General features: G+C 42.0%; 2 protein-coding genes across 6 annotated transcripts in view; both read right to left on the reverse strand.

Moving 5' to 3' along the window:
• The window catches only part of CMYA5 (cardiomyopathy associated 5), a 48520-nt gene extending 28641 nt beyond the window's left edge, over positions 1 to 19879 (reverse strand). The window contains exons 1-2 of the mRNA XM_075020690.1: positions 19620 to 19879; positions 212 to 11642 (exon numbers count right to left, since the gene is read on the reverse strand). Of these exons, the coding sequence (XP_074876791.1) occupies positions 212 to 11642; positions 19620 to 19786 (11598 nt within the window). The 5' untranslated portion in view covers positions 19787 to 19879. The remainder of the gene's footprint in view (positions 1 to 211; positions 11643 to 19619) is intronic.
• Positions 19880 to 24179: 4300 nt separating this feature from the next.
• The window catches only part of TENT2 (terminal nucleotidyltransferase 2), a 44990-nt gene continuing 43005 nt past the window's right edge, over positions 24180 to 26164 (reverse strand). For all 5 annotated transcript variants that reach the window (XM_075019872.1, XM_075019870.1, XM_075019871.1 and 2 more), the window contains one exon: positions 24180 to 24974. In XM_075019872.1, the coding sequence (XP_074875973.1) occupies positions 24900 to 24974 (75 nt within the window). In that variant the 3' untranslated portion in view covers positions 24180 to 24899. The remainder of the gene's footprint in view (positions 24975 to 26164) is intronic.

Below are 26164 nucleotides of genomic sequence, written 5' to 3' on the forward strand. Positions count from 1 at the left end.
ATCAGCTTAGCAAGCCTAGGACTCTAGAGAATACCTTAATAGGACAGTGTCCCTTCAAGATCTCTAACAAGTGTTTAGGAATAGTTTTTATTTTATAGATATTGTGACTTAGCCTCTGAACTACTCTCTGGAGTCTGGAGAACTACTCTCTGAACTTTCTCTGGAGAAATTAGCCTCAGTAGCTTCCTCCCTTACCCAAATTAATTCTTACCTTCATCTTTGTTGCAGCATCATCTAGTGTTGTGACTTCATGGTCTTTATGTTCTCCAAAAAGCTTGTCAATAGCAGATATTGGGCATTTGCAGTGGTAACAATATGTGTCTGCTTGTGCTTTCTTTAGTTCTTTTTGTGGGCTCTCAACTTGAGGAATGTTTGTTGCTGATTTTTCAGGATACATCACCACAAAGCCTGAATCTTCAAGCTCAACAGGTGTTCTTTGCTCTGGCTCATTAACAAACTCATAACTATCACCAGCTTGCTCAAAGGAGTCCCTGTCTTCAAATAATAGCTCCTCATGTGTTAATTCTGATGATATTTCATCTTGCAAAAGTTCTTCTTGTGTAATCACGTCATAGTCCATTGACTCAGCGAGATCTTCATCAACATCAGGGTGCTGCTTCTCCCTTTGCAAGTCTGTTTTCTCTGTTTGCTGAATGGTAGGGACACAGGAACGATTTTCCTGAGTATACTGATCATCTTCACTGTCTTCAACAGGAGTCCTGACATATGGGATGTATTTTTCCATTTGAGGAACTGCTGTTATATCATGCTGTTCTTCCTGCTTATTACCAGCTTCTTGATATGCAGCTCGCTGATAATCCACTAGTTGACTATACGCTTGATTACTTGATTGCTCTGGCAACTCCTCAGTTGTTTCTACAGGTACATTTTCTTCTTCTCTTTGTTCAGTGGTATCAGTTCTTGCACCTGAAAGAATTACTTTGCTTCCAAAAGGAATGGCATGCATTGGTTTACAAATTGTTGCTTGAATGTCACTGTCAACCTGGACTTTCTCTCTTTCCACAACACCCCTTTCTGGCAGAACCTCAGTTGTGACATGTTGAACATCACCAGACCCCTGCTTGTGTTTGTCCTCTGAACTCTGAAATGAAATTCCTCCACTAAAGGACTCATCCTCTGGTATCTGATCCTTTTGAGGCCCTATGGCCTTACTTGGAATTTCATCTTTAAGAATGTATTTTTCAAAATATATTCCCGTTCCATCATCTGTGTCTGAATTTCTACTAGGGAAAGATGCATTAGAATTAGCACTTTCCTCATCAGAGGGAGTCTCATCCTTTTTCTTTTCTCCTATTGCTTCTGCATAGAGGTCCTTGTATAAAAATGACAGAGCAGGTGGCTCCTCTAGAAGCTCTGGATTAACTGCAGCAACAGTGGTAGGGAACAACAAAGATCGTTCTAGCACTCCTTCTGCTGAATCAAAGAGTGGGGTCCCTGGTGACTTCCGTACATCTTCTACATTTGAAACCTTTTTACTGCTAATATCAGTTGATTTCTGCAGAGGTAAAGGGTTTGGAGCATCTGCATAGGACTGCATTTTGCTTTCTCCTTTCACAGTACCATAAAAGACTTCATCCAGATCCTCAAGTAAGGAAAACTCCTCTTCCAAAGTTCCTACCTCAGCACTTTCTTTAAAAGAGGCAGCTTCTTCCACAGGTTCACTGGGATCTTCTGTCACAGGAAACAATGAACTCGGTCTTTCAAAATGTGGTTTAATGGGGGATTTGTCATCAATCAATGTATACTTTTCAAAATAATCCATATCGGACATACCATTATTATGATCCAACGCTGCATTATTGTTGTTTTCTGGCAACACGGGATTTTCTTGTTGGGTTTCTCTAGTTTCCTCAACATCATCATTTTTGACCAAATCTTTTAGTTCTTGGCTTGCAGGCCTTCCCAACAATGAGCTTTCTGAAATTTCTGTGGTTCCAGAAGCTAGGGCTCTGTGGCCATCACCAGATAATTTTCTTTTAAATGAAGGATTTGTTTCCAAGTATTCTAGTTTATCTGGCATGTGTTTACTTTCTTCTTGATCAACAGAAGAAATATGTGTAGGAGCATGAATATTGAGTATTTCATAACCTTCTGAAATTATATTAAATAGATCTTTTTGTTCAGCAGTCTCTGGAGGACACTGACTCTCTTCTACAATGCTCACATGTTCCATTTCTTCATCTTGTCCTCTCAGGTAATGTTCAGGCACTTCAGACACTTTGTCTACCTCCGGATGTTGCATTGCTTTCATTTTTGCAGGGTTTCCAATGCCAGTTTCATGCTCTGGAACTTTGTCTGGACCTGGATTATCTCCTACCAGAGATGATAAATCATACCTTTGTGTTCTCTGACTAGTGTCTGGGGACAGTGTGTGGGAAATTTCACTTGACACTGAATCAGAAACTCTAAACATATGTCCTTTATTCTTTGTAGCACCATGAACTGTAAGTTCTCTGCAACTTCCAGCTGGGAATTGTTTTGATCCAAAACCAGAAGCTTCATTTGGAGAAAGTTGAATTCCTTGCCTGCCTACTTCTGCAGCTCTTACTGGACTAATTGATCGAACTTTCACCTCTTCTGCCAGCCAGCTAGCTAGCCCAAAAGATGGAATATCTGGATTCTGCTTTTCATCAGAACTAGAGCTAACGGACTTCATTTCTCCTGAAGAAAGTCTACCCTGTTCACCAGAATAATCCTGAGTTTTGTGTGTTGCAGTTTCATAAGCAATATCTGATGAAACAGCTCCCAGATGCTCTAAGGTTGTATGTCTTTGGTCTGCAAAATACCGTTGCATTTCACGTCTATCCTCTCCTTCAGTACAAATGCCTGAAACTATGTTAGACCGCTCTCCAAGCAGGCCTACTACATCAGATAAAGATGATGGAATATTTTGTTTCTCTTCATCATCAGTGAAAGCCACCAATACTGACTTTTCAGGTGATGTATGAAAAGGTACAAATGAATCTGATGACATCGCTTGCTGGTCTGCTACAGAAGTCACCTTTAACTCTGTAGTCAACGACCTTGGCACTGTCTGCACATCAAGTTGCATTTCTTGCTTATCCTGCTCAGTAGTGAATTTGGGGGGACTTCTTAGCTGCTCTGATGTCAAATATTTTGTGTCCAATGAACTATCTTGAGATTCTTGCTTGTCTTTGTCTTGTGTGTGTGCTAGAGACATATTCTCCAACTGCACTGTGTTCAAGCTTGCTGCTTTAGGTGAACAGAGCTGAATTTTTTGCAATTCTTTTTCATCATGTGGTGGAATTAGATGTTTACACTCTGATTGTGTAGACTGGGGAATAAGTGGCTGCATGCTTTGCTTTTGTTGTTCAGCAAGGGACCATGAGGGAATCAAATACTCAGAGGCTGGTTTTGAATAAGGTGGAATTTCTTGCTGACATGTTTCATCGGCTGAATAAAATGGAACTGAAGGTTCAGACTCTAGTTTTGAAGGTGCAGTTAAATACTCCTGACTTTCTAGAGTTTCTGCTTTATCTGTAGAATACAATAAATTTAATTGTTCAGATTCTAATTGTGTAGCTGTGTGGAAGTAATGTGGAGTCTGTTCTCTTACATGTTCAGCCTCTGACTGTGCAGCTACAGGCACATGTAGAGGATTTTTTGTATTCTCTGCTTCTTTGCTTGCAAAGAAGAAGCCTGACTCAGGCTGGACAGTTTCTGACTGCTCTGTTTGACAGTGGGTGTAAGATAAATCTAAGTGCTTGGGGGACAGGCCTTCAGTTACAGGTGAAGACTTTGGACTTCCAGATGCTGTTAGTTCAGTAAGAGATGAATACTGTTGAATTTTTTGGCACTCTGCTTCCTCAGTGGAAAAGGATAAATCTTGTTCAGTTTTCAACTGAGCAGTTAGAGATGAGGTAGCCCCAGTGTCTCGCTTCTCTGAATGTCCTGCTCTCAGTGGGGCCATTTCATGCTTTTCTGCTTTGTCAGTAGGTCTTAATAAATCTGATTGTTCAAAGTCCGTTTGTGCAGTTCCCTGCTCCTCAGTCCTGCCAAAGATGTATGATACAGAAAGTGTTTCTGGTTGCTCTGTTTCAACAACAGAGTACTGCAAGTTAATGCACTGAGGTTCAGGTTGGGCCCCATCCCTCCTCTCCGTTTCACCCATGAAATATGATGTCTCTGGATGCTCCAGCTGGGTAGTCTGTGATTGTTCTGCTTTGCCATAGGAGTACAATAAGTCTGGTGGTTCGATTCCATGAGTCTCTGCTTTGCTAAGAGAGTATGACAAATCTGGACATTTTGATTTTTGTTGTTCTGGTTGCAACTGTTCTGCTTTTTCTGTGGAATATGAAAAATCAGAAGACACGAACCCTGCTTGTGCAGTTTCCTGTTTTTCTGTTTTGCCAAGTGAATGTGATAAACCTGGTTGCACTAAGCCTAACTGTGAAGCTGCTTTCTGCTTTTCTTCACCAAGGGAGTGCAAAAAGCCAGGCTGGGACATTCCTTTTTTGTCTAGTTTGCCAAAGGACTCCAAAAGCTCTGACTGTTGCAGTACTTCTTGGGCAGGTTGTGAGTGCTCTGATTTGCCAGCTGGATATAATAAATCCATTTCTTCCACTGGCTGTTCAATTTCATGGTGCTCTTCATGACCAATAGAATATGACACATCTGGATAGTTTGATTTCTGATGTGTAGCTTCCTCTTCTATTTCTCTAACAGGATAAGATAACTGTGGGTGTCGCAACTCTGGCAATACCATTTCTTGTTCTCTTTTGCCAGAAGAATACAATGAACCTGTATGTTCCAGTTCACCTTGTGCAGTTTGCATTTCACCTGTTTTACCAAGGGCATATGTTAAATCTTGTTGCCCTAAGTCCATTTGTGTTGCTTCTTGTGACAGTGTTTGGCAAATGGAATACAATATACTGGGAAGTTCCTGCTCTGGATGTGCCATTCCTTGTTGCTTTGTTTTTCCAATGGGATGGGGTGTTACAGGCAGCTCTGATTTCCGTTGTGTAGCTGGTGGCTGCTCTACTGTGTCACTGGAATACGACAAATCTCGATGCTCAACTTCTAGTTGTGCTGTTCCTTGCTGTTCTGTTTTGCCAGTGAAATGCAGCAAGTCCTGATGCTCTGCTTCCACTTGAAAAGTTTGTCGTTGCTCTGTTTTCCCAGGGCAAGATGATAAATCTGGTTGTTCCAACCCAGGTTGTGTGGTTTCTTGTTGCTGTGTTTTATCAGTGGAATGTAATAAATCTGAATGCTCCAACTCTTGTTTTGCCATTTCTTGTTGCTCTTTTTCACCAGAGGAATACAAGAAGTCCAGGAATTCCCCTTCCAGTGGGGCCCTATTTGGTTGCTCTGCTGTGTCATGGGAACTTGAAAACATCGGCTGTTCCAATTTCAGTTGTACTGTTTCTCCTGGGTGTAATGTATAGCTTCCCCTCTCCTGTTTGACCTCCAGTTGTGCACTTCGTTTTTCTTCACTAACAGAAGAGGACAAAATGGGGTGCAGTACTTTGTCTGTGGCATCTGAGATGTCTGGATGTTCAGGCTCCAGTGGGGAAGCCCATGATGGCTTTGTTTTGACAAAAGAATGTAACAAATCATGTTCTTTCAGTTCTGGCTCTGTTACTTTATGAGGTTCTGCTGTGCCAACAGAGAATGACCAATCTGCATACTCTGATTTTGCTTGGGAATTTTGCAGTCCTTCTGTTTTCTCCATAGAGCACTGCAGCTCAGGGTGTTCTGCCTGCATTCCTGCACCTTCCCATTGCCCTGCCTTGCTGAGAGATGATGAAAAATCACCTGGCTGTTCCTGCTTTGGTTGAATCTTTTCTTGTTGCTGTACTGTGCCAGTGGAATGCGATAAATCTGGATACTCCAAATCCACTTCAGCAATTTGAGGTTGCTGTGTTTCACCAATTGAACATGATAAATCCATAACTTCTGCCTCTGGTTCTATAATTTCATGGTGTTCTAATCTGCCAGCAGATAAATCTGAATGGTTTGATTTCGTATGTGTAGTTTCTTGTTCTGCTTCACTAACAGAATAAGGTAACTGTGAATGCCCCAATTCTGGCTGTGTTTTCTCACCTTGTGCAGCTTTTTTGAAAGAAGGCAAGAAGCCTGGCTGCTCCTCTTGAGCTGTTTGTGCTTGCTCTGTTTTGCCAGGCCAAGATGATAGATCTGGATTTCCTAAAATTAGTTGTGTACTTTCTTGTGTTTGTGTTTTATCAATGAAATATGATAGATTAGGATGCTTTGGCTCTGGTTTTGCCATTTCTCTTTGCTCTGCTTTTCCACTATGAGATGATGCATCTGGAACTCCTAGTTTCTCTTCTGCAGCTTGTGGATGGTCTGCTCTGCTGACAGACTGTCCCTCATTAGGGTGTCCCAAGGCTGTGTGCTCCATCCCTCGCTGCCCCACTTTCTCAGTGGGGGATGTCAAGTCTGTGTGGCCTATCTCCAGCTGGATAGGTGGGATTTGCTCTGTTTTGTCATGAACATACAACAGATCTGGCTGTTCCAACCCCAGCTGGGTTGTTTCCTTCACTTCGTTGAGGGAACGTGCTAGACAAGGGTGTTCAGGTTTCAGCTCTGCAATTTGCAGTCCTTCTGCTTTGAAAACAGAATAAGGCAAGTTAGGATGTCCCTGCCCTGGTTCTGCCATTTCTTCTTCTTCTGACATACACACAGAATGGGCCAAATGTGGAATTTCCACTTCTGGCTGAACCATTTTCACTTCTGCTTTTCCAAAGGGGTAAGTTTGCTCTGTTTCTTGTTGTACTCTTTGTTGCACCTCTGTGTTGTCCAGAGGATATATCACATCAGTGTGCTCTGCCTTTGGTGGGGCCACTTCATCATCTGGCCTGTCAATGGAAAATGATAAACCTGGTTGTTTCAAGTCTTCCTGGGCATGTTTTAATTGCTCTGTTTTACCAGGAGAATGTGATAATGTTTCTTGCTCTAACTGCTGTTTTGTGGCTTGCTGCTGCTTTTCTCTGCCAACAGAAATTTTTCTGTGTTTCTGATCCAACAGTACTACTTCTTGTTGGTTTGTCTCATCAGCGGAATGTGATGAATCAGGATGCTTCATTTCCCATGTTGCAATTTCTGGCTCATTTGCTTTGCCAGGGGAGTATGTCAAACCTGGGTGTTTTGACTCTATTTGTGCAGTTGTTGGAGAAGCTCTTTTTCTGGCTTCTTTAGGCAATCCTTGATGTTTAGACTCAAACTCCTGAGTTGCTTGTTCTTTGGTTTTACCAAAGGAAAATGACAAATCTGGATATTTTGAATCCAATTGTGAAGTTTCTTGCTGGTTTCTTTGGCCATCAGAACATGACAAATTTGGGTATTTAGATTCCACTTCCATACTTTCATCTTGTGTTGCTTCACCCAGGGTTCCTGTTGAATCCAAATGATCTGATTGTTGCTGTGTTTCTCCCATGGAGTATGAGAGCTGTGGATGTCCTGGCTCTTGCTCTACAATGTCACCTGGTTTTGCTTCACCACTGTCGCATGAAAAATCTGGATGTTCCATCACCAGTGGTGCAGTTTCTTGTTGTTTCAAATGAGATGGTAAGGTTGGATGTTTCAATTTTTTTTGTTGTTCAGGTTCATGAAAGAAATATGACAAATCTGGATATTCTGAACTCATTTCCATTTCCAGTGGAGCTTCTTTTCCGCTGGATGATGGCAAAAATATGTGCTCCAGCTCTGGATGTACTATTTCTTGTTGCTCTGTTTTGCCAGTAAAACATGAAAGAAATGGTTGCTCTGATTTGTGTTCTGTCATATTGTCTTGCATTTCCGTACTTATATAAAATGTCTGTTCTGGATATGCTGGCTCTGTTTGCATTTCTTCTTGCATTTGTTCACTGAAAGTATATGGCAAAGATGGAGGCACTAACTCTGGCTGACCTATTTCTTGCTGTGCCAAATTAATTTGGTCTATGACCTGTGGCTCTTCTTTCCTCCAGGTTTCTGACAAATCTGAGTACTCCATTTCCATTTGCATAGCTTTTTGTTGGGCTGTTCTCTCCTGTTCCAGCTCTCTTTGTACTACATCTTGTTGTTCCATCCTGCCAAAGGAATATGATATATCTGGCTGGGCCACATTCAGCGATGGTGTCTCCTGTTGCTGACTACCAGCAGTGGAACAGGAAGGAAGTGACTGCTCCTGCTCCATTTGTGCCATTTCCCAGGGCTTTGCTCTGTCAGTCGAATATGAGGGCCCCAAAGATCCTGACTCCACTCCTTCTTGCATTACTTCTCCAGTAGTAAATGAGAAATCCCTATTTTCTGAAGCTAGTTGTACATTTTCATGTTGTTCTGTTTCACTAATGAAATGTGAAGGCTCTGGACCTTTTAACTCTCTTTGTACAGCTTCTTGTGCTATTTCTCCCTGGGAATATGGTGAATCTGCTTGTTCCAATTTTGGTTGCCATGTTTCCTGTTGTTCTGTTTTGCCACTGGAATATGATGGCTCTAGCTGTTCTGCCCTCAGCTGTGAGGTTTTATGTTGCTGTTCTTTTCTGGCAGAATATGACAAAACTGGATGCTCTGACTGCAGTTGAGTAGTTTCTGCTTGCAGTCCCTTGGCACAGGAATACTGCTTACCTGAGGGCTGTGAATCCTGCTGTACAGGCTGTGGCTGTTCTCCTTCATCACCAAAATATGACGTAAGAGAATTGTCCAAATCTGCTTGTGTCAATTCTTGCTGCTTTGTTTTATTCGTGGAATATGGTAAACGTGAACATGCTGTTTCCAGATACCCAGTTTGCTGTGTCTCAGCTCTTCTGGTGGTATCAAATATATCTGGATGTACCAACTGGAGTTCTGTAGTGTTTTCTTTCTCTGCTTCTTGCATCAGACATGATAAATCTGAAGGTACCAGCACAAGCTGTGCTGTTTCTTCTTGCTCTTCTTCTTCAGGGGAATAAGACTCTAGCTGTTTCAGTTTAAAAGGAATGGATTTTTGTTTTTCTGTTTCTTCCCTGGAAAATAAAAACTCCTGATGTTCCATCTTCAGTTGTACACTTTCTGATTCTCCAATTTCTTTGCTGGAACATGAGAAATCTGGATGTTCTGTCTCCCGCTGTGCACTTTCTGATTCCTCTGTTTCTTCCTTGGAAAAAAAATCTGGATGCTCTTTCTCCAGCTCTGAACTCTCCGATTCCTTTGTTTCTTCCATGGAAGGTGAGAAATCTGGCTGCTCTGTCTCCAGTCGAGCACTCTCCAATTCCTCTGTTTGTTCCTTGCAGTATGAGAAATCTAGATACTCTGTCTCTAGTTGGGCACTTTCTGATTCCTCCACTGCTTCCCTGGAAAAAGAAAAGTCTGGATGCTCCATCTCCAGCTGTGCACTCCCTGATTCCTCTGTTTCTTTCATGGAAAAAAGCAATTCTGGATATTCTGTTTCCAGTTTTGCACACTCTGATTCCTCTGTTTCTTCCCTGGAGTATGAGAAATCTGGATGCTTGGTCTCTGGTTGTGCACTCTCCAATTCCTCCATTTCTTCCCTGGCATATGAGAAATCTGGATGTTCTGTCTCAAGTTGTGCACTTTCTGATTCCTCCATTTCTTCCCTGGAAAAAGAAAAGTCTGGACGCTCCATCTCCAGCTGTACACTCTCTGATTCCTCTGCTTCTTCCTTGGAAAAAGGGAAGTCCGGATGCTCTGTCTCCATCTGTGTTCTCTCTGATTCTCCAATTTCTTTGCTGGAATATGAGAAATCTGGATGCTCCATCTCCATTTGTGCACTCTCTGCTTGTTTGCTTTTTTCAATGGAAAAATCAGGGTGATCCAAATCTACTGCTTTATTTATAGCTGAAGTTTTCTGAGATTCTTCTGTTTCTGTGAGAATAGGATATGAAATGCCAAAATATTTAGAATCTATCTTTCCAGGAATAGGTGAACTTTGTTTAATTCCTTGCTCCTCTGTTTCCTGAAAGGAGGAAGAAAAGTCTTGGTCAGACTTTATTTGCTTCTCTAAGTGAACATTTTGGGTTTCTGGTAATGGGGTCTTTTGACCCTCATTTTTTTTACCAGAAAACAATAGACCTGAAGGCTCACTTTCTGACAGTGCAGTTGCTGATGAGGGACACTCAGTTTCTCGCTTCTCTGTTTCATCTACAGAATATGGTAAAAGCACATGTTCAGACTGAGGTTGTGCAGTTTCTGATGACTGAGGAATAATATCCTCCTGTCTTGTTTCAGACAGACTGGAATATTTGGATTTAGCTGATGGAGCACTAGGTAAGTAGGACTGAACTGCTGACTTCTGTGCTTTCCTCTCAGGATGTTCTGACACAGATGCTGTAGGCAAAATAGGTTGGGTACTTTGTCTATCCAATTCATTAACAAAATCTGCTGAAACAGATAGTGGTGCAGAATCGGGCTGAATTTCCTGCTGCTTCGGTTCATCGAGATGATCTGATGCTGTCAGCAGAGACTGGTCTGGTTTCTTGTTTGCATCTTCAGCTGAGGAAAGTGGCACTTGTTTCTCTGATTTATTATCAGACTCTAAGGAAACAGAGGTTGTTTGCTCAGTTATTGATGTTTTGGCTGCAGGTGAATAACTTTGCTGCTTCCTGGCTTCTTCAGGAGAGCAGGACTCCAGTGAATGTCCTGATACCTGATTTGGAGTCTCTGAAAGAGATTGTCTGTCTTTTCTTTCTTCATGTTGAAAAGTTGTTTCTGCACCAAAGCTTGAAAATCTGCTTGGTTTATCTTTCATTTTAATGGGTTTAATATTTTCAGATGAAACATCATCTTTATTAGTAAGCTCTTTTTCAAGAGGCATTGTTGGTGAAGAATAGCTTTGATTCGCATGTGCTGTGGGTTGTTGTCTTTGCTTCCTTCTTCTCTCTGATGGTGTTTCAAGATTTCTACTTCTTGCTCTCTGGAAAGGTTTTGGATATGTTGCTTCTGAAAATGAACTGAACTTCTGCAGTCTTTCTTTTACTGATGTTTCAAGGAACTGTTCAGAATCTCCTGAAACTGAGCTACTTCTCTGGATTCTGGTTTTCTCGAGTGTTTCAGGGGCTGGCTCAGTCCCTCCAAAAATTGAGTTAAACAGCTGGATTCTAGCTTGTACTGGTCCTCCAAGAATCGGCCCTACTTTTCTCAGTCTGCTCTCTCTAAATATTGATCTTATCGGAGCACGTTTTACTGGCTCTTCTGTGATGTCCTCTAGATCTTCTTTGTCATCCAACATTTCCTCATCTATGTCTTGTGCTTCCACCTGTTCAACATTCAACACAGAGGCCTGCAGATCTCCTAGAACAGTTCTTGGTTCTTGCCTCTGCATTCCAGAAGAGTCACGTTTTTTATTGCCCTGGCCTCCCTTCAGGCTTGTAGCCATCAGCACCCTATTTGAAGATTTGCGTTTCCTTTTCCGAACAATCTTACCTTCGTCCATAATAAAGATAACTTTTCCTGGAGGAGAACCTACTGGCGAACTTTCCATACTGTAAAGATCAGAAGTTGTACTAGTTTCTGAGGTCCAGGGAGTAGAACATCTGCTCGAGCTGGTTTCCCAGGTTATCCCACTATCTTCACTTTGAACTGTTACCATAGAAAAGGAAGGGTTAGTAATGATGTACTGCAGCTTGGGTTTCACATCTTCACCTTGGATAAGATCTTTTAAACTAAAAGCAAAAAGAACAACAGGAAAAAAAAAAGCTGTAAAAACACATAACAAATTAAATTATTGCAGTAAATTCTAGATTTTTGCATTAAAGCAAAAATACTTTTCAAAGTTGTAAAAATAATGCATGCGCATAAATTTTGAAACACAAGCATAAGCAAAGTCATATTTCATCTGACAAATGTATTTTAGATAAATTTTTATAAGGTGCATGTTGCAAGATTAGTTTAATGAAGGGGTGGTCTTTAAATGCTCTTGACAATGCAGGAAAATCAGTCTTTGATCTGACCTTGTTTTGCCAGTGTGAGATTGAGCTGATTCTGGGGCTATTCTCCAGTGCATGGTTATCTCACAGTATAATGTAAACCTTGCATTAAACACTTATAAGATAGTCTCAGTGTTTTAATAGCACTCACACTTGCTTTGCCCAATTATAAATGATTATACAACACTCAAGGAAGTAGAGAATCTATCCACTAGTTTGTTACTGTCTTCTCATATGTTTCATCCTCTAAGCACTTTACATACTTAACAAAGTAATTTGGAATACATTCAACAATAAAAATATACTGAGCCCTCCCCAAATGAAATAACAATGTTTTATAAAGCTAACTTTAAACCTTATGATATGTAATCAGTACACTATTATATGCTGCAATCAAATCTCTCTCAGTTAAAAAAAAAGGCTGGAGAAATATTTTCTGGGAAGTTTTACGAAAAAAAAGGGCTTAGAAATAAGAGTGTAAAGAATAGCAAAACCAGTTAGAAGACATTATTTAAAAAAAAAAAAAAAGTATTTTTAGGGTTGCAAAAGTTCTTGGAAAAAAGCATAGAAAAGGTAATCAAAACACTCAACCCCCAACATTTCTTCAGTAGACAGTAGTTCATTTAGGGAAATCATATTAGTAGCTGATGGAGAAAAAGGCAGAGTATCTGCTGACAAAGGCAGAGGCTTAAGTAGAGCAGAAGAAGTGGTGAAGTCTCTGTGACTCCCATGATAGGATGCAAACCTGTGGCCACACAACGTCCTATTTCTACTTGAACAGAGGCAAGGGTCACTTTCTAGGTGATTAAGATAAAGCACTTCTTCAACGAGAGTGAAGAAATCTAGCTCTTTGCCATGGGATTGGAGAAGCAGGACCCATCTCACCAACTGGCACAGGCTGCGACCCAGCACCACATGGGTGCCAGAGACGCCTGCAGGCTGCAGAGGTGGGGGGACAGCCCTGAGGAGCAGTCAGCATCGCTCCGGAGAGCACTGAGCGCCTGGCAGAAGGCAGAGGTCTTTGAAGGAGAAGATGAAATCCTGGGAAGAGCCATAATTGCTCCAACAAGCTAATCCTCTGAACCATTCGGGTTTTGTAAAGGACACTCAGCAAAACTGCTCAGTACCTATTGGAAACAAAAAGGTAATCCTGATACTAGCCATGCTGGTCCTACCTTTCCATGAATTTACTCTCTAGAGCACCGAACAAGAAGAGATGCCCTGGGCTGGCCCATGCTGAGGTCTATGCAGACTGATGCACAGACCATCTCATCTCTGATGTCCTTGGTGCTAAATGAAGACTGAAGTCACCCTGTGGAACAACAGCCTGACCAGGCAGTAGTGGGACAACATGGTATCAAAGTCCACTGATGGGGCTTAAAGCCAGCTGTGGTGACTGGGCTGGCCTGGAGACCATGACTAGCAGGACAGCTTGGACTAAAGCCTACAATTCAAAGCAAGTCTGACAGTGCAATACTAAGCAATCAGATCTTAGCCAAAAAAAGCCCCCAAACCAGCCCTCAAACAGATACAAGCCCCAGGATGTACAGCTGATTATCTGCCTTGGTGCAGTACTCTCTAGCAAGGCTAGCTCCCTAAGGTAAAATTCACAGGTTGCAGAAAGAGCCAAAGCAAACAATTCTATACCAACTTTGCTTCTAGCTTTTCCTTTGCCAGTTTCATGGCTTGGCATTAGGGTGGCTTGGGCATAGGAAAATAAAACAAAATGAAATGAAATAAAATAAAATAAAATAAATAGCAGTAGTACTAAGGAATATTTCAGGTCTTATTTTAGTCCACAATAACAGAAAAGAAAATAAATAGCAGTAGTACTAAGGAATATTTCAGGTCTTATTTTAGTCCACAATAACAGACTAATCTTTTTTTACATTTTTCACCTTCTAAATCACCCTATATATTTTTAAACCAATTTTTCTACACTACCTGGTGTTATTAAATAAACCCCCATGCAGAACAGAGCAGCACTCCCACTTCAGCTGATACTAGTGAATAAGAATGGGCTGCTCTGGCTCTGCCTATGCAAAAAGTTTGAATTATTCACATCATTGTCTCATTTCCAAGGTTGCGGTCACAGTCCATACTCCTCTACATGCGATGAGATGGTGCTTTACATTTTTAAGACCAGAATGAAAGACACCTAAATCAAGCATTTCCTTCCAATATAATTCCAGATGCTGCCCTAGTTTTGTATACAATTGGCATGCTGCAGAGTAGTAGCTGAAAGACCCCTCTCTAGTCAGAGGAAGCATCTGTCATTGCAAAAAGACATTTGCAATGTTTCAGGTCCATAAATGCAGATACGAAGCCACCAACATCCCGGGGCAAAAGCCAGTGCTGCCTTTTTTCCACGTAGACATTCCACATCCACTCCTGTCAGCCCGTGTGCTGTCAGTGTGTTATTTCACTGATAGGACATTGACTCAAGCCTTTTCTAATTCTTGAAGACACTGACGACTGGTTTTGTGCTTCCTGTCATAATAGCTCAAAAGCAGGTTTTTCTTATCACCTCCTTCTGCTTCTCACAGCAATCTGCTTCTCACCGTGACTGCCGTGCTGTGTCCACTGGGATTTTGGGTGTCTAGTCCAGCCTGGCAGGCCGGGCACACTTTCCCTTACGTATCATACCAGGGAAGAAGTTTTCACCTTCCCAGCTGCCAGAGCAGCCGTGTTCAGATATGCTGAGTGAGGTCTGTCCACCTGTGCTACACAACCACTGTCATGGAGAAGCACAGCCAGCCCATCAGCTTTCTAAAATCCTCCAGTCTTGGCAGCATCAAAATTTGTTGCTTTTTGCCGCATAATACCTCGCAAGCTGAGAACAACCCAGATAAAATGACCGAGATGTGAAGCTGTGGCAGTGGCCTGCACTGACAAGATCTCTCATTCCCTGAAGGCTCCTACTTCAGCCCTGCAGGCACAGTGCAGGGGAGTTGGAAATTGGTATTTGCCAGCTTGCCTTCCCAGTTGAAGGAAATACTTTATTTTTTCTGTGTTTGTGTTTTTGTTCTGTACGTTCCTGTAGTTTCTGCCTTTACCATACTGCCCCTTTCCCCCTACAGCAATCAGTATGCTCAGTGAGGTCTCTGCCTATTGCTCTGCATTTCCTAGGGCTGTAGCTCACCCATCTCCTCCTTCAGGGTAAGAGAATTAAGAGCTACAGAAAGTCACTATTTTAAACCTAGCCTTTCACTTGTTAACCTACTGCTAACTTCCTTCAGTGTTAATGATGCCCCTTCTGGCAACACAGTGGCTCACGCATGTGTCCAAATCCAAATGAGTAATTATCTGAAAGCAGTAAGACGGCTGCTTGCTCTGCTACAAAGCTGACTTTTATTAAGAGTAGCTGGGAGCCAGGAGCTGGGCCCATCTCACACTTTTTGTTCCACCCTGATGCTTGCAAATGTCTGAGAAGGGACACGACCTGCTGCAGCACTAGTCTGTTTTGCAGACATCAGGTCATGGCATGGCCCGGTGGCATCGCCACTCACACCTTTAGATGCTGCTTGAGAAACCACAGCACCTTCGTGCCCCAGAGGTCTGCCTTGCTCCCACATTCTGGATTCTCCACCACACAGGTCGCGGAGGGAGCGCAGGTATGGAACAAACACTTTGGTCGGGGTGGGAGACTTCCTTTACACAGTGGTTTAAGCACTTTGTTGAGACCTCATGGGGAACTTCTCGAAGTCTGTGTGTTATTTGAGATCCCAACTGCAATACAGACCTTTATCAAGGACTCAGGGTTACCCAAAAGGCTGAAAAGAAGCAAAACACAGGATGCCCGGTTGCAGCCGCTGGCAGGGGCCGGGCCGGGCCGTGGTCTCGCCGGCCGCACAGCTCCCCGCGGCAATGCCCCCACCTCGACGACGTTCCGCCCCGTTCAGCTGCTCCCAGTGCCCTTCTGCCCGAGCCTCTGCCCTGCCACGCTCAAGGGCAAGGGGAAGGCTCCGCTTCCCGCCACGTGCCGTCGCCTGCCCTGCGCGCCCACCGGCAGCCGGCGGCGGACGGAGGGCCCTGCCAGCCCCTTCCAGCCCGGCTCGAGGCAGGCGCTGCCTCGTCTAGGAAACGAAGATCACACACCCTTTCCCCACATCTTTCTCTGCTTTGAGGAGGGTACGGCAAACCTTCCCTTGGGAAGGCAAATCCCCAGCACTCCCCTTCCCACCCCTTCTTCCCCACCATCCCACTTCCTACCATTCCACTCCTTTGCTCTCCTGGATGCCGCAGCATCCCCCACGTAGCAGGCAGTCCCCTTCTCCACTCTGCTTCCCCTTTCATCTGTGTCACTTATTATTCTAAGCCAGACTTGGCTCTAAAGCTTTCATACCTCAGATCTTCTTGTGGAAGGACTGCTTCATTAAAAACAAAAATAAATAAATAAATAAATTCCAGAACTCCAGGACTTTCTCCTCATTTACTGGTCTTAGGTCACCACTAAATGAATAGATAAAATGAGCTCCATACTTGCTCCCCAAGCAAACCAGCTACCTGGAAACATGTATAAATTGGCTGCAGAGCCATTTTTATGTAAGCCCTGCACACAGACGCATCCAGAGACCTTCCCACTGCACACAGCAATCAGCCGGGACTGGTCCAAGAGACAGAGCTGTGTCAGAGCAGCTTGTCCATCATGTAGTTGTTAGAGTCACGGATATGCCTGTGGGTATGTAAGCCAGTTAACCAGTAAACTATTTTCCTATAGCTAGGCTTAATTCTCACCGTTATGAACACAAAAATTAAAACCTATTAACTTCATCCTCATGTTTGCCTTAAAACACAGAATACATGCTTTCAAAATATTTTCCCTTTTTAGATGATTAATTCTACATGGAGCTAGAAGGAAAAGACTTCTACTACGATCCATCTCAGATAGTAGAATGCCCAAAGGCCAGAAAATATTGCATGAACCTTCTGAAGATCAGAAGGTTATTTATGCTGACAAAGATATGATGCCATATCCCACCTTTATAATAGGTTCTGATGCTGTATGTTAGCCTCATTATTTGCATAAAAACCTGTGTTAGGAAACCAAATTATTCGAAGATTACATTAAAAGGGGTAGTAAAGACATGAAACCGGAACTTTTCTGCTTTTTATGTGTGTGCATCATAATTTGGGGGCAAGCCATAAGCTCTGCTGCAGTTTTGGGGATTTTATTCCCCGCGGCTGCTGCAGAGGGACTGGTGTGGAAGCAGAGTGGGTTGGTCAGGGCTCAGGGGTTGGTGTCCTGGAGGAACACCAGGGCTTCTCCTCTCCTTCCACGGGTAGTTGCTGACCTTGGGCCAGCCATCTTGCTGCATAACTCTCTTATAAAATAGGTATGAGGATATTTAGCATGCTTGAAAGGTGGAAATAGGAGCTGATGGGCAATTTCCCCCTGACTGGAATGTTGCATAACCAGGTGCTGTTCAAGTGCATGCAGAGGAGGAAGACAAAAGCAGCAGAGAGCTTGGGGTTGTTAAAAATAAATCAGTGACAGCAGGGTCCAGGACAGGCTGTCTTCAGCCAAGTTTGCGTATTGGTTACACCTCCCCTAAGCTATGTTTTCAAAGCATACACACACACACACACACACAAAAATCTGTTCTGCAACAGGGGCTTGAAAACCTGTTTGTCAACAAATAATTAGCTTACAGCCTGAGTATGTGCCAGAGGCTAGGCTGGCTGTTCTTGCTTAGCCACCACCTCCCAGGAGCTCTGCCTAGGCACTCAGCATGGGAAAAGGCCTTAAGCTCAACAACCGTGCAGACATTTGCAACAACAAAATTTAAGCAGTTAAAGAGTCAGTTTTATATAACTTTACTAGGGTATAGGTGAGCGCTTGGTGCAGTTACCATATCTGTGCCAAACTCAAAATTTTACGTCTCCTTTAATCTAATTAAACTAATCAAATGGATTTAAATGTACTCAGTGACTACTGAGCACAGCTGTTAAAAACTTCTCTGGTAGACTCTGACCTTTCTTATTAGTAAGACAGTTAAGGATAGAGACAAACTCTGCAGTGCTTAATATAACTGAGAGCTAAAGGGAATGGTTGCTGTGATTTAATTAAGCAGTGAGATGCAATGCCCAAGTTTGCATTGCAGAGGCTGCCCGCCAGAAGCAAGACCCAGCTGTGGGGAGCTGCTAACAGGCAGCCTTGAAGAAACTGTCCTCCCAGCACAGGCAGTAAATAACTGTGAGGCAACACAGATTTCCCTCCCATTAAGGGAAAAGTTAGCCATTCCCACTTATGTTTTATAATTTGAGTTTTATTGTTAGCCATTTAATTGCAGATTCTATTAAAAAATACCCAGTCAGTTGTGTTTTAGCTGTCTGCAGTGACTAGCTCCACTCTACCGACTTCAGCTGGTTTTCTCATAGGGTTGCACCCATGTGCAAGCAGCGTTTATTGGCATGTAACCTCTCTCTCTGCCAGTGTGGGACTGAAGAGTCAACATCCCCCTTGGCAGAAAAGCAGCATTACACACCAGGGGCGTCCCCCCACTTCTTTGACAAACTAGCTCTCTATTCCCTCTGCAAGGAGGTTTTCCTACAGTCCTGGGCTATGTTTCCCTCTTTGGCTTTCAGCAGCACTCAGGGAGGGTTAGGCTGCACAGAGACGCCCCCGCATCTCTTCTGCTATCTTTTTTCTCCCAGTGACTATCATCAGCAATGTCAGAAAGCACCTTGAGCTGCGATACAGCCAGAATGGCTTGTAAATGCAGGATGGCTCTACAGCACTGAGGTTTTAGGAACATTATGGCCCAAATTTCTTAAAAAACTTGTTTCTGGAAATACCTTAAACCATCCACATTGATGTCTTTGGTTATTCCTACAGTATTCTCCCAAACCTGATAGGCTTTACTCAAGACAAGGAAGAAATCTTGCAACCCGATATGCGCTGGGAGGCTCTCAGGCCTCACAGTCTCTTTTGGAAAGACACTGGCTTTTTGAAAGCGCTGGCACAGCCAGAGGAGTCCGGCTGCACAGATCGGGTTGCAGACGCCTCTGCATCCTGCGCAAGACCAAGGCCATGTGCTGGGCACCGGGCCACTGTCTTGCTCGTTATTCTCCTGACAGTAGGAGAGCAGTGTTAGGACAACAAACAGTTTCTGTACGGGAGTTATTAAGAAAAAAAAAAGATATTAAAAAAAAAAAATCAAAGCGATAAAGTGTTCCTCATTCCACCCCAAAAATCAGCCACACAAATCGTGACTGGTGGTGGCGAGCACGTACAACAAGTTTTTCCTTTTTGGGGGAAGAAGAGACTAAAGAGGGAGGGACAAATGGGAAGGAAGAAAAGGCCATAAAAAGGAACAAATTTCAGTGTGCCATTATAATTTTTGACTATCTTCTCCCTGACAAGCAAATCTGCAGAACATTTAAGATCAATATGTGACAGAGTCAGACAGAGAGGGAGGTGCAGAGGGAGATGCCACTTGAGCTGGCACACCAGATCTTTAAATAGAAAAGCTTTCAGGGAACTCAGGGCAGGCGCTTACTGCACAAAACTTAATTACAGCCATACCCATCCCCCCATCCCCCCCCCTTTAACAGCCCCCCCCCACTTTTTAGCTGCAGTAGTTGGGGAAGGAAAGGGGGAAAGGCACTAAAACCAGCATGGGCCCCCAGTCCTGGTATCCCCCTGGGCTGGTGTATTGGGATGGAGCTGTCAGCTCCCCCCAGGGCTGCAAGTCCCTGGAGAGACAGTACCTGTTAGTCAGCTCCTCCGCTTCCTCTGGGTCCACAGCCTCCTCCTCCTCTTCTTCCTCCTCCTCCTCTTCTTCCTCCTCCTCCTCTTCTTCCTCTTCTTCTTCATCCTCTATGAAGGACGAGGTCTCAGACACCCTGTCACACTCGGCGCCGCGGTAACCCTCCATGCCCTTCCCAGCTCAGGCCCTCGCCGGTGATTTTTACCTCCGACCCTGTCCTCCTCAGGGTTGCCTGAACCAACTGTCATCCCCAGCAGCTCTCGCTTCTCCTGACTCAGGGCAGTCTTTAAATAGAAGGCAGTGAAGTTACAGCGCCGAGCTGCTGCTGGTCCTACCCTGGGTCCTAGCACCAACCCAATCGGGTGCCAGGACACGTGGCAAAACCCGACAGCCACCCATCCACCCATCCAGCTGCTCGCCCCCTTCACCCGCCCACCAGTGCCGACAAGGTGTTTCTGCAGTGGAGACGGGGCAGCCAGGCAGCAGCGGGGAGGAAGGGGCTGGGGCCCCAGCACACCTTCCCAAGCCACCTCTGGCGAATTTGGGGTGGACGGCACAGATGAAGAGGAAGGAGAGTTTCCTTGTGGCCCCCAGAAAAAGTGCATTTAGTACGTTCAAAAGCAACCTGAGCACACCCAGAGTGCCTCACATTTGAGCTAGAGAGGTCAAGTACAGTTTCTAGTGGATGAGCCTAGGACACACATCTTTAATAATTAATACCATACCCTAAGAGTGATCAGATGCACTGTAGCTTTTAACAACACACAGGCAATAGATTTGAACCCCCAAATTTGTAAATGTCTTAAATCACAGGTAATTTCAAATTTCTTCTTTGAGTGGACTTTAACTGATTTTAATTTAAAGCAAGGACAAACTACAATACCATGTAGGATTTAGGTTAAGCCACATTTACCCTTTATTATTCTGCATTTCACACAAAACGCAGTGCTTTTCACAGACAAAATGGAAATATTTCCAACCTGTACTAGCCAAAATAATGACTTTAAAAAAAATAATTTTTTAGAAGAGGGGGTGAAGCACCGAAACTCTGATTCTAAATAAAGAAATTCCAAGTTATTTCAGGTATAAAACACTATATGCACCGTATAACTCCAATCCCATTTTTTCTTTCTCCCCCCCCCAATAAATAGCTGGTTATAAATCAGTCAGCGAACTCTTCCTTGTGTTACAAGTACAGAAACACCCAAGCAGGTATTTCTGAGTACAAGCTCTCTCTGCAATGCTAACTTAAAATTCTACCGACAGATTCACTTGAAGTAAAATATTTCCCAAAGGTTACATACAGATAAAACCTATCTGCTCTCTTGACTGAGGTACACAATTTACAAGGCCAGAACATAATTCCTCAAAAAATTGTTCTTGAAGCAGATACTAACTTAAACTCCAGATTTTATCATGAGCACAGAAACAGTGTACACAGCACAATGAAATTTAAGGTAGAGGACTTCATATTCTTTACACATTGAAGGCAAGAGCATTACAATCTTCTAGAAATGCTTATATACAAAGCATATATATATTGCACAAGTTTTGATTCAGTCTTTAGCTCGGCAAGAGGAAGGTGAGTACCCTTTTACCAGAATCCCTTCAAATTATTTCCAGATTTAGTGCTCTCCCTTCTATACTTCTCACAACTTAATTTGACCTGTAAGTTGACCAAAATAGCATATTCTTTCACACTCTTCCTACAAGTGTCATACTCTGTAAAACCAATGAGGGAATGATTTCTAATAAAACACACAAGTATGAGAGAAAACAAGGCAAACGTAACAAAAACAAACACTACAAAATACATGTGAGAGAACCCAGAGCAAGTAGAGTCCATTAAATTAAGAGTGACATTCTCTGATGAACTTAAATTTAACACCAAGTATACTGTGAATTGAGTCCAGTGACCCAAGTTCAAGCAAAGCATTGGTTCCAAATAAGCATTTGGGATGGTATTCATAAACACTAACTTCAGGTTACCTACAAATTGTCTTACATCCATTTATCGTGGCTGCCCATTTCTCCAAATAACCATGTCACCTTTCAATTTGAGTTTTAAAACTGGTTTATATTGAATTCTTTGTAAAGGATTTCTTAAAAATAACCTCCCATACTGTCAGAACACCTTAAGGTACAGGGAGAACACTTACACATTTTAGAAGTGAGAGCAAGAGAGCTAGAAGAGAAACTTCCAAGTTTCACAGTAGACAGCCTATGCCAGTTCTGGCACTACTATTACTGAATGGGAAGCTCTTGCAATAGTTCAGTCCACCAGTACACCTCTGAGCCTGTTAATTAAAAGCACTGCTAGAGGACTAAAGAGAGTTCCTAAAATCCCAAATGAGACACACCAGTAGTTTCTGACATTATAGGTGAGAAATGACAGGCAAACCCAGTGCCAAAATCAGTAGTCAAAACTAGTCCTAAAATAACAGAGCTGAACTAAAACATTTTTATTTCAAGGCAGTAAGAAGCCTCAGAGAAGTTAGCATCTTGCACACATGCTGAAACTTCCCTCGGTCAGCCATGAAAAACACATTTTACCAAAGGTGTCCCAGAAAAACTATTCCTGGTGGGGTGTAGACTAAGGGATAGGTGTGTGAAGGTTTTTATTTTGAAGTTGAGGAGAAGGGAAAACTTCATGCTAACCACTAAGATTTATGATAGCCATTGGTGGATTTCTTGCTCTGGATACCTGCTCAGAGTAGATGAAAATCCAGGTCATTAAACCTGTGAACAACTTCAGACTATGCAGAACTGCATCCAAAGTTAGTTAAAGTTCAGATCCTACTCACTGTCCCCAAACCATTTATTTTGTTCTATTTTATCTGGAGTTTTCTGATGAAAGCTACAGCCCACCATTTAACCAGTATCATTATGCCCACTCACAGAAAGTGGTTCTGCTCTTGTTTGCCTTGACAGGAGAATAATATAATGTGACATCTGCTGAAATTTGTTAACATGTGAGAGCACTGCCACTTCCCATGCTCCCGCCAGGTCACCCACTAGCTTCTTTTGCTGTAAACTAAATCAAGTTACACCACCTTGCACCTTGCTTATCTAACACAGGAAATTACTGGGGAGTTTTCTGTTGTTAGAGAGGCTGCAACAAACAGGCTTGTCCCCAAACAACTGGGGAAAACTACCATCTAGACTTCATATTTCTGATTATAAATGTAGCTTGTCAAAAGTACATAAAATTAAGAAAGGCAAAAGGATTCTTTTGAAAGACACAGGCCAGTGTGGTTACAGATCTTGATTTGTATTAAAAAGATCACTGACCTGGTGGGTCACTTTTTACGGAGTTGCATGGAGGTACCACAATTTAACTGTCCATTTTAAAACAGTTAGGAAGAAGTGGTTTCAAACATAAAGCAGTAATCTAAGGTGTGAGAGATGCTGCCACATTAGGTGATGTAATGCAAACTCGGAAGAGGCAGACACAAAGTCTTGTGCCTCACATCCAGCTCACTTGAAATACATTTTGCCAAGTTTGAACATGTATGTCCCTTCTTAGTTAGGCTACATTGTGAAAGTTTTAAACTCTCTAGATGAAGAGATAGCACCTTTTTCAAAAAAAGAGCAGCCCTCTCCTCCCCCCAAAATCCACCTAGGGCTTGTAAAGCATCTTTGAATCCAGACATCACCCTGTACAAAAAACTTGTGCTTCCATTTTACATAAAGCAGGTCAAAGTGAATGTTTCACTGAGGCCAAGTCCACCATCTTATAAAGAGGAAGGGCGGTGAGGGGGAACACACGCATGGAGGGAAAACATTTTAGTGGATTGTGAGAGTCAGATTAAAACTGAAAGACTGTTTAAATTGCAGAAAGAAGCTGCTTTAAGAAGCAAGTCAAAATCTTACGTAGACTAGATGATGAACTGTGTAGTAAGTAACCTCACAGCAGGCAAATAATTTACAGTTTCTAGAACTTCTAAATTGTAGAACTTGAAATAAATTAGAGCTCAGAAGTTTGCAAGAGATAGTGCTTGTTATTTCACACAGTTATAATGGTTTTCACAATCTCGTTAGATACAGCAATAGATGAAACTTTTACCTGTACAGAGACACAGCACAGAATAGCCATACAGAAGTTTATGATTTGCAACAGGCATTTTACCTTTACAGGGCATTTCATTTTCTACTTAATTACAGGAAATATTTTAAATATGCAGTACAAAATAAAGTGGAAAAATAAGCTGTATCTTCCATATACAAACTTTATTCCACTAAGCACCATACAAAATATTAGACTTAAAATGAAAATGTGAACTTGACATCAATGGTAAGTACAATTTTAACAATGTTATTGGTATTCAATAACAAATATATGAGAGGCACAAAGTGTGCTACAATAAGTCTAGAAGAGGGTACACAACTTTTTTGGAAAAGCTAAATTTTCAAGATTACTTATTTAAATTCAATTTACAGTAGGTGACCAATTTACAAACATTTACACAAAATCAAAACAAAAGCCCACCTTATTGTGGCAGTGGTAGTGTTGTGGGGTGTTTTGGTATGGGGTTTGTTTGTTTGTTTTCCCCAAAGCAGGTATCACTACTACTTCAAATATGTAGAAGGAAGCACTGAAAAGTATCTTGCCTACTCTGTGTGACTATGAAGTATTTATCTATATTGATTTGTCCTTTTTTATTCCAACTTCTTTGTAGTAGAACTGTTACTTGGAAATTCCAGTTTAGATTACTGTTCTTGATATCCAGAACACTACCAACCATAAACTAGCTTAATTTTCATAAATTGTTGCTTGTTATTCCATGTAAGAGAAATAAAACTGGAAAGTTGAACAAAAGTGCTTACTGCAATTAAGCAGATGTAAAGCATGGGCTGTCTGTTCATCAAGAAGTGGATACTGTGCACAATGCCTTAAGGATATAGTCAGGCTTGCATATTGTTTAGCTCTGAATGTCTTCATTTCATGGTTAAGTGTGCCTGAATTAATGATTACACAGATTATGGAACCAACAAGTTGGTATATTCCCATACTTCCTTCAAATGGATTTATTCTTGTGGTTTGCCGTTTGAGTTTCTTCTAGAAGTCAACAATGCAAACATTTTCAGAAAACATCTTTGAATGAACAGCTGTATTAACAAATGTTGATAATAAAATATGCAATCTTTCTTATAAACATTTCCTTAACAAAAGTTTACAGAGAAAAACATGTAATAAAAAACCATGGGGTAACTGCCTCTTGATTTTGATACTCTTTATTTCAGCAAGATCCAGTAAGAAGAAGAAAGTGAAAGAAGCTGGTTATCTTTTCTGTACGGTCATTCTTAAAGGTAGTATGCAATTCAGGTCCTTCTTGTCTCGTAATACCTGCCAAGACTGGGGAAAAAATACAAGGTTTTAAAAGGCTAAATCATCTTTACCATTAATACTTAAATACCACTGTAAGCAGTAAGCCTCATAGATACACAAAAATAAGGTCAGTATTTTTACCCTTCTTGAAAAGAGAGGGGGGTGGATTTGGGTGTTAGGGGAAGAAAAAAATCCAAAAGGTATACAAAATGCAATGAACTACTGAGGAAGGTGCAGGCTTTGAAGAGACCGTATTTGTGGAGACTGAGATGTTAACATTATTTAAGCATTACATTTGATATTCTGACTGCAAAATAATTGTCTCAAATTCACACATGTCAAAATTCCTAATAGAATATGTTATACTCTGACATTTCCAGACTTAATTGTGTCTTTAAAATAGGTTATTTCAATTTTCTTCTGTATTCTAGTGTGAATTCCAAGACACATCTGTCAGGTCATGAACCTACAAATAACTGCAGAGACCCTCCTGTCTTTACACAGAATTCATGTAAACCACAATGTGTAATAAAAACCACAGGAAGAATAACGTCTCAAGGGCAATGAGACAAACAGATTTGTTAGGCTTCTTAAAAAAAGTGCAAGATATATAATATAGGCTTCCAGACAGCTAGGATGAAACAACTGCTTTTGCATTTTTCTGACCACCACACAGGTTTGAAGCCAATTTTTTAACTGAAAACTATTTCCAGAGAATTTCACTCTGATTTCACAGAACAGTGACAGAGCCCAAGCTCCTCTGTAAAGCACTGCTTTATCAGATTCACAAAATCAAGTATTTTATGTAAAAGTATGTTAACAGTTCAGTATTTTGTATGCTAACATGGTTAAATAGAAGGAAACTTGCATTTCTGAACAGAATTACAAAGCAAAAACATTATTCTTTTCTGACTAAGGCAACACCTTATAGCAGTTGTTCTATTACAAGTATCTGGTACTGTTTTCCTTTTTGCTGGAGAAGCCCTCAAAGTATTTAAGGACGTGATTAACTGGAGTAAACAGGAGCCTCCAGTGACAGTGTAACAGGGGATTCTGTCTGGTTAAAGCTGAAAGTGAGTTCTGTGCACTAATTCCTAGGCATAACTACATTATGAATACTCAGAGATCTCAGAAAACTAGAATTTGAGCTGTGATTCCAAATGCAATGCCTATGATAGGAGACAAATGTAAAAGAGTATTGGTAGCAAGTATTTTTA

Source organism: Buteo buteo, chromosome Z (genome assembly GCF_964188355.1).
Source record: "Buteo buteo chromosome Z, bButBut1.hap1.1, whole genome shotgun sequence".
NCBI lineage: Eukaryota > Metazoa > Chordata > Aves > Accipitriformes > Accipitridae > Buteo > Buteo buteo.